At 50.3% G+C, this 8,776-nt stretch overlaps 1 protein-coding gene across 1 annotated transcript; it reads right to left on the bottom strand.

The window, feature by feature from the left end:
* Positions 1 to 2,451: 2,451 nt before the first annotated feature.
* LRATD1 (LRAT domain containing 1) lies at positions 2,452 to 7,263 on the bottom strand. Its single transcript, XM_083607424.1, has 2 exons — positions 7,042 to 7,263; positions 2,452 to 6,348 (listed from the first exon to the last, which is right to left on the bottom strand). The coding sequence occupies exon 2, from the start codon at positions 6,309 to 6,311 to the stop codon at positions 5,418 to 5,420; it is 894 nt and encodes a 297-aa protein (XP_083463550.1). The 5' UTR covers positions 6,312 to 6,348; positions 7,042 to 7,263; the 3' UTR covers positions 2,452 to 5,417.
* Positions 7,264 to 8,776: the final 1,513 nt, after the last annotated feature.

Here is an 8,776-nt window from a genome sequence, read left to right as displayed (position 1 = left end):
TGTATATAGCAATCTCAATTATCCTTGTCCCATTGTTTATGTAGCCAAAATGGTACCATTCACACATGAGGAGGAGGGGTATGAGCAGACTTGGGTTTGCAGAAACACAAACACTCTTTAATAGAAAAGTCTTCAGAGGTGGAAACCCCCCCCCCAAAAAAAACTGCAAAATGGGGACTGAGCCATGCTCAGTGGGCATGGAATGCTGATGGACTTGTGTACACAATGAGATAAAACTGTGTAGAAGAGGGAACATAATGGAAGGAAGGGAACCCTGAACAGAAGCCTTCCGCAATATATCACAGGTGGCATCCAACATAGAGTCAAGTAACTTCTTGCACAAGCAGAAAGACTTCGTCTTTTGTAGGGACATACCCCCTTCTCCTCCTTCCATAAGCTTGATAAATTTGTTCCAATGGTTCCCCCAACCGTCTGGAACAGATCTGGAGACATTACAGGGAATGCGCAGGAGGAAGAGAGGGGCAAAGTCCCATTGTGCAAGCAACAGACGTTCCACTAAGGGAGGAAACTAAACTAAATGGTTTTATCAGAATAAGCAGAGATTATGGGGAAATTGAAAGAACCATGGGAGGGGAAAGAAAGAAAGTCGGTGAATGTATTATTACAGTGGTGGATATTCGATGCTGGAAATGCACATTTGAAAACTTTAATTAAAATTAAAAGGGGGGGGAGGAGTTTGGCATAGCTCATTGATGCAGGTCCCACTTGTTCAAAATTGGAGCAGGCTGTGATCCACATCACCATGTAAGACAGCATGCATGAAATGCACAATACACACTTCTGATCCTCGCCATATTTACACAAACGTTCTTTCCAGCAGTTACTTAGAAGCTCCATCAGAAGATTCCTAGTGCTGAAAGCTGAAACCCTACGAACCTAGCTGGAGAACAGCCTAATATACAGCAAACCCACTACTCTCTATTGAAAAAAACGACAGGCATCTCAATATACCGGTGTGTGGTACTGCAGCAACCTCATGCAACCATACAGATATTTCTACTCAGAGGGAGGAAGGTACTAGACCGCAACAAAGCTGCAACAGTTCAATAACTCACAGCATGCATGCTTTCTGTTTCAAGGCACCCTGAGGGATGTAGCTCAGAACATCTGCTGTGCATGCAGATGGCAATCTCCAGCTGGTACAGCAGGGCAATACCCATCTGAAAACCTGGGGAGCTGTGGCTGTCCCAGTAGGGATCCTGCTCAGTAAAAGAGACACCTTCCTATCTTCCTAAAATGATATGGAATGGGAAGGCTTCTGCTGATCTTTATCATAAGATCATTGCTGTCCCCCAGTGGCTGTCAGAGTTTGATGGTGAAGCTTGCCATCCATCTAGACTAATATCCTGCTTGATTCAGGACAGCAAGAAGCACAGCATTCCAGCAGATATCCGTCTATCCTCTGTAACATGCAGAAATACTTCTCAGAATACTTCAGCTTTTGAAGCTATTTAAGCACACAACAGTTATCCCAGGACATAACTGGCTCAACCTCAGTCGATGACAGTCACACATGAATGCGGGCAGGAGATAGAGTTTTCCCGTCTTCAAGTTTTTGCACACTCATCAGGGAGCAAGGCCTGGTTCACATGTGCACACTCAGGCAGAAGGTGGCTGAATCCAGTGACAATGGCATGTGTGAGGAGCTGTCGCAGAAAGAATGCCAAAATAAAATACAGATCTATTGCCAAAAATAAGATATTAGTATCACCTCAAACACAGTGCTTTGATAGTCCTTTCATGTACTCCGTTGCCAAATGTAGTTCACATGTCGGCTAAGTAACCGGTGCATCTCTGCTCACTCAAAATTGAAAAATATTTGTGTTTTTCAAACAGCGACACATTTTCGTATCTGCAATGGCTCATTCGCCCATGCAAGTCAATTGTGTGTTGCTGTTATGAAGCCACACGCGTGTATGAATCAACAGCTCTGCCCCATTTAACTCCGTGGGATGTGCGGAGGTCAAAAGCTTTTAAAAAACTCCCACTCTTAGTTTTCTTTTAACGACTTCATCAGACTATATGAAAACCACTTACGCAGACGGCATTAGAGTAATTGTAACCTCTCCCCACAGATGCTCAGTGCTGACCTCCCCCCTCCCCAGCACATCCACTGTTCACTTCTATAACAGTCCAGGAAGCTAGCCATTGGGCAACCAATGATACAGTGTTGAAATAAGACTTCCTAGGATGCTTGTCAGTATCAAAAAAACCCAAGCAGTATTGCATAAAAGAGGGAGTGAATGGATTCAGGAATTTCAATGTTCTCTTCTCTGCTCTGTTTGAGAGTGTGTGTGTGTGTGTGTGTGTGTGTGTGCATTACTATTATCTTCAAAAATAAAATAAAATAAAATACTATCATCCACAATAGATTTTATCCCTACAAAATATGCAGGTTGGTACCGAATACAATTGGAATGTATGGGACACTGGTTTGCAGAATATTTTATTATCTTTATGTTCCCGGCTTCCTTGTCCCCACCAGAGTGTAATGCTAAACAAACCGTAATAAGGATTTGACAGGGAAACAAATGAATAAGCTTTCCCTCTAGTGTTGGGATACATTTCCCAGCTTTATAAATGTAACCAAATCAGGTTTGTATACACTGGGTTTGACTTTTGAGCAAACTCAGCCCCAATCTATTTACAGCTTTGTCAACGTGGAACTATAAATAATGAACAGCTATTGTCTGAAATGTACTCACCTCCCTCTGCCTCCCTGTAGAGTATTCTTGTGCAGGCAGAGAAGAATATAGCAACACACAGTGCTAGTACTGTAGTTGTACAACGGCTGGGTAATATGCAGGAGATCAAAGCTGCAGAGGTCCACAAACCCCTTAAGCATAGAAGGCAGAGGACTAACCAGCAGAAATCGTGGAAGTTCTCCCACTTGGAGCAATGTGCATCAAGTACTACAGTACATATTTTTCTTTCAAGAATGGATCTAGCCTCCAGAAAAGCAGGCAAGTAACCAGCGCCCAACTCCTGACACTCAATAGAAAAAGGTCAGTGCTAAGTATTGCAGAGGGCAGCATTAGTGTACAGGGAACACTGCAGAAGCAGATCTGCAGGATTATTCGCACAGGTAACTAACTGTGCAGAGGGACTGCAACCGTGCATTGCAGTCCTATGCATGCTGATTCAGTGGCCCCACTGTGGTCAAAGGGGCTTAGTCACAGGAAAGGGCACATAGGCTTGCCAAAAGAATTTTAACACCCTCACTTTCAGTGAGAGGGAGGCATCAACATTTATGCAGAATCCTGTCATCACAAAACCAGTTGCAGTTTAAGGCTCTGGGTGCATCATTGTTTCAAAAAGTCACACACAAACACCCTACAGTGTGTACTCTAAACATCTGTGGAAACTTTGTTCCTTTGCCCAAATCTATGCCGCTTTATTTCATTTCTCACTTGATTATGGGCTCTCTCTTTTAGGGTACCAATCCAAGGCTCAAATCCTATGCACAGTCCCGTTGGGGCTTCCTTCTAGTAGACATGTCTAGGATTGCACTGTAAACCTTGATTCTATTGAAATTGTGGGTGATGGTTAAAACTAGATTACCTGCAGGCCCTTTCCATCCCGTAGTTGCTGGGCTCCCATCAGCCATGACCAGTGGTCCAGCTTGCTAAGAGTTCTAACCTAACCACATCTGGAAAGCATGACATTGGCTATCCCTGTTGGAGAGGGAGAAGGTATGCAAGGGCCTCAATATAAAAACCCTTTAGACTCCCTGAAGGCCACCTGTAGTTTCAGAACATAAAAATGGCCCCACTGGATTGAGCCAAAAGCTCATCTAAGCCAGAAATCTGTTCTTACAATGGCCAGTCAGAAGCATATGGGATGTCAACAAGCAGGATATGACCACAGTAGCGCACTCTCAACTTACAGTTACCAGCATCTGATATTCTGAGGCACCTTGTCTCCATCCCTGAAGGTAGACCATTGAGAGCCAGTGTGGTGCACTGGTCAGAGCACTGGGCTAGGATCTGGGAGAACAGGGTTCAAATCCTCACTCACTAGATGACCTTGGGCCAGTCACTGTCTCTCAGCCTAACCAATCTCAGAGTTGTTGTGGAGGTTAATGGAGGAGGGAGAGAATCACTCACACTTTGAGCTCCTTGTGGGCAATAAAGAAACAATAATAGCCTCATTCTTCATTAAAGCATCCTCCCACAGCCTCTTCAAACCAGTAAGTGGAATGGGGTGGAACCTAAAAAGGTAAAGGCATTGAGCTAGTTTCTTTCTGCTCCTCTTCCTTCCCTGTAATTGTAGCACTGGTTGTATGGCTGGCCACCAAGGAAGAACTACAGCGTTCGTTCAGCATAAAACTCAACCCTTTCTCCTTCCCTGCTTGGTCCAATAATCTGACACAGAATGACACCCTTGAAGATCATACTAATTAAACTGGAGTAAATACCACCACTTGGCTCTGTACTCTCACAGTCATTAACACAAATTAGAATCTCTACTTCACCCATGAGCATCCACTAAAAGCAGGAAAGGAAAGGTAGAATTACACACCCCCCCTTTAAAAACAAAACACCAGTAACTATAGGGTGGTTGATGGTGTTAAAGAGAACAAAGGTTAAATAGCAAGTCCCACTGAGTTCGAACACAGGCTTAGTCACAGATGATTTGAGCATAGGATGACAGCCATACAGTGCATATTTGCATATGCTTACTCAGAAGTAAGTCCCACTGTGTTCAGTGAGACTATGCACACTTCAGAGCAAATCCCAGTGAGCTCAGTGGGGGTTTACTCCTGAGTAAACGCACCATGCCCAGAACCGCTGTTAAATCACCTTGGAGGAAAAAAACACACACACCTTGAGTCAACCATCAAACCCTAGGAAATCAGCTAAGATAACCAAGGACTCCAGCATTTGCTTATCAATAATAAAATAAGTATATATATATAAAATCTCAGCCACCCTTCTCATGGATTAAAGTCATGAACGCTTTTTTTTAAAAAAGGGGGAGAAAAATCAATTTGAAATTTTATTAAGCACGCTGGGAGCTATGATCAACATCGATAGCCAGGAGTGACTTTGTCCGCATACTTTTGATAACTGCATCGCTCCTCCCTCCCACCCCCCGCCCGCTTTTCCGCCGCCCGCATCCTTGTCTTCGATAGATATCACTAGTGTGATCGTGTTAGTCGGAGGCGAACCGAGCACTGGCCAATGAGAGCCGGAGGAGCGGCGCTGGTTTCGCTTGGAATGTTGCCATGGTTTTTCCCCTCGATGGAACAGAACGGAAAGGGAAAGTGGGGCGAGGGAGAGCGAGAGAGAAAGAGGGCGGCCACCCACGTGGCGGGGGGACGAGTCCGGGTGGGGCACGCCGGCCGGACCAGAGCTGGCCTCTCCCTGCTGTGACCCCCCACCCACCCAGGCTTTTCACTCTTTGCCATCCACGATGGCCAGCTCTTTGATGACTCTCAGTTTGCCGCTGGCGTCGATCCTGCGCTTCTCCCTGATTAGGTCCTCGAGGCTCTGGAAGCGCAACGTATGCACCTGGTTGTCGGCCAGGTGGATCTTGAGATAGTACTGCTGCTCCCGGGGCTGGGAGCCCAAGGGCGGCTGGAGCTCGCCGCCGGCTTTGAACTCCCGTTTGCCGAAGCGGCACCAGGCGGCGAAGCTCTCCGAGTTCGTCCAGCAGATCTCGTGGCTCTTTAAGCCCAGGTGGCCGCAGGCGTTCTGCACCACCAGCTCCGCCACCAGGGGGCGGTAGCGGTACCAGCTACTCACCACCCGGCCCACGTTGCCAGCGGCCGCCTCGTACAAGCTGTCCTGGCGAATCTGGCCCTGGTGCAAGTGGATGATCTGCCCGCTGCCCACATAGACTGCCCAGTGTGGCGGAGGAGGAGGGTGGTCGGACGGCCCCAGGTACAGCAGCTCCAGCAGGTCGCCCGGCTTGCACAAGGCAGGCAGGGCCGCCACCGGGTAGACGCTCAAATCCCCAGCCTGGGGGTCTCCGCTCACCTTGGAGAAGATGCATTCCTGGCCGCGGAAGGCGGAGAACTGGGTCTCGCTCAGCACCAGCTGCGGAGGGTGGTGGTGGTGATGGTGGTGGGGATGATGGTGGTGGGTGGGGGTCTCTTGGACGGGGCTGCTGGAGCCTTTCACGCTGTACTTGTCCGGCTGCCCTCCTCGCTCGTCCAGGTCCTCTTCCTCATCCGAGAAGAAGTAAGCCACCCCGACGCGCAGCTCGTCCTTCTCGATGCCAGAGGGGTCCCCGGTCGGCAGCTCGCTGTAATTCAGGTGCGTGATGCGATCCAGTTGATTTCCCATCAATGACAGGGCGAGGCGAGAGCAAGAATCGCCGGATCTGAGCGAGAGGGGAGGGAAAGAGAGAGAGGGGAAGAGAGGAGTGAGAAAGAAGAGTCCGCGCAAGCAACCCGCGCAGCAAAACGACAGCCGCGCACGCCGAAAGGGATCAGGCGAGGTCGCTTCTCCTCCGCGCCTCTGCTTCGTCGAGGAGAGACGCCGCTCCCTTTCTCTCGCTTCTTTTTTCCCTAACACACCCACCCGCCTGCCTGCCTGTTTCAGCCGCTGCAGGCCTCTCGGAGCGCGCACGAGCCGCTCCCGGGCCCCCCGAGGTGGCTCGCAGCAGCTACCCCGCTGCCTGGGGTACCCCGCAGCCTCCAGCCGCGCGCTCGATCCTACGGATCCCCGCGGCGGTGCGCAAAGGCAGCGCTGCTCGGGACAGCGATCGCAGAAGGAACAGCCAGGCGGGGAGTGCAGGGCTCGGAGAGTTGCTTCCCCTTTGTCTCCGGCGCTTCTTTCCCCGCCTCTCGCTTCACTCCTCCGAGAAAGCTTGGCAGCCTTCTCGCTTCCAGTTGCAAAAATGTGCCGCTCCGGAGCGGCAGAGGCAGTGGCGCTGCCCTTTCCCCCCTTGACCCCAAGCGATGCCTCGGCCGTGACCTTCCAAGCAGCTTAGCCCCGACGGGGCGGATGCTGGGGAGGAAAAAATAAAGAAAAAAAGAAATCCGTCCGTCTGCGGTGCTCGCCCTCTGCGTACCCGGAATCGCCCAGATCCTGCCAAAGCCCCCGAACTCGTTTAAAGTCCTCTGGTCGCCATGGGGGCTGCCGCTGCGGACGACGAGGAGTCGCGCCAGGTCTTCCTCCTCCTGGGCACCCGCCGTCCAAGGGTCCCGACTGGCATGCGCGCCCGCTCTCCCTCCTGCGCCCTTTCCCCTGCCCGGTCCTTCTCGGCTCTGGTCTCCCTTCGGCAGCACCGGCGAGTCTAAAGTAGCAGCTGCTCCGGATACCAAGGCCCGCCCTTGGCCGTGCTCATTGGCTGCTAGGCTCCGCGCGTGGAAAAGTCGAGCCATCCTCCGGAGTGTCAATCATCCGCGCGGCAAGGGTGGGATGCCAGACGCCCGCCGTCTGCTCGCCTTCTGCAGCAGCAGCAGCGAAGCCCCCGGCTGCCCGCCTGGATCTTTGCGCGCCCGGCTAGGGAGGTGAGGGGCTGGCGGGCCTAGTGGTGGCAGCGGCGTGTGGCGAGCCGCTTGTGCTGAGAAGGGAAGCCCCAGCCTCCGCCCCGCCCCCCTCGCCCCTACGCGGTATCCTACTAAATAATGGATCTGCGCACTGTCACGACTTGCAGACGCTCGGTTATCAGCCGTTGTGATTTTCCTGCCTCTTTATCATCGATGCTTAGATTTGGGGAATGGAGGATCTTTTTCTATGAAACACCTGACACAAAAATCCAAACCCTCAACCAGCTGTTAAGTCAGCAAAGGAAAAGCTAATTCCCTATGTGCGTTTGCCAAAATGTGTACATTAAATTTAAATGAATGCATCCTTGGGAGGAAGTAGGACGTTTATTGCCCCCCTGAGAAAAGGTGTTGGGGGCTTCCTAGAAAGTGTGTCAGAGGTTAGGGGGTTGTAAACCCCAATTGCTGCAGAGACAGCATCCTGGTGCCAGTTCATCATAAGAATGTGAGAACCGGACAATAAAGGTTATAGCCCTAGTACGTCTCATGCCATTGCAGAATTCTGTTGGTGTACCCATTGCACTTTACTTCTGGTAATTGTGTTGTATCCACAGTTTTCTGAGGATAAACAATGGAGACTGGGGATCACAGTTTTGCCCCATTGAATGTGGCAGGGTTGACATATATTCGCTCAGTTACTGTGGGGAAATCTCTCTGAGGAAAGGAACAGTGGCACTGAGCCCTAGCACATGCTGGCTTCCTCATTCGCTTCTGCGGAGAGTCTTCTTGGGCAGCCATAGCTTAGTGGGGGATGCCCATGCTTTGTTTGCTGAAAGCTCCAGGTTCCCTCCATGGAATCTCCAGAGATGGGGAATACTCCTATCTGAAACCTACAGAGTCACTGCCAGTCAGAGTACGTAATGCTGAGCTGTGTAGGAAGCCTTGTCAACTTCTGCTGATCCTTTGGCCTGAACTTTCAGCCCTCACCTGAACCAAAGTTGCATCTGCTCACATCCAGCCTTCGCTGTCCTTAATCGCCGCTTCCCTGTTTGTTTGTCTCTGCTTGCTCGCCACTGTATTTCTGTTGTAAGCTTCTTGGGGCAGGGACCATATTGCACCAGGTACATTGACTGCACAACAACAACAAAAAATGGTATCAACATGTGCCCATCTGCTGGGCCTGTAAGGGATCTGTGCATTACGCCATGTGCTTTGTGAAATAGCCTTGAAGAGGTGAAAGGAATCTTGGTGAGGCGATTCCCATGTCGGTGGACTGCCTGTGGCCGCGATCTTCACACCTCTTTCTTTGGATCACCC

The sequence above is a fragment of the Podarcis filfolensis genome, assembly GCF_964270895.1.
Source record: "Podarcis filfolensis genome assembly, chromosome: 3".
Classification (NCBI taxonomy): domain Eukaryota; kingdom Metazoa; phylum Chordata; class Lepidosauria; order Squamata; family Lacertidae; genus Podarcis; species Podarcis filfolensis.
Note: the sequence above shows the minus strand (reverse complement) of the source record. Positions and strands in the feature narration are given on the sequence as shown.

What these genes read in the sequence shown, in the direction of transcription:
- LRATD1 (XM_083607424.1), bottom strand. Translation starts at nt 6,311, where the DNA reads ATGGGAAATCAACTGGATCGCATCACGCACCTGAATTACAGCGAGCTG.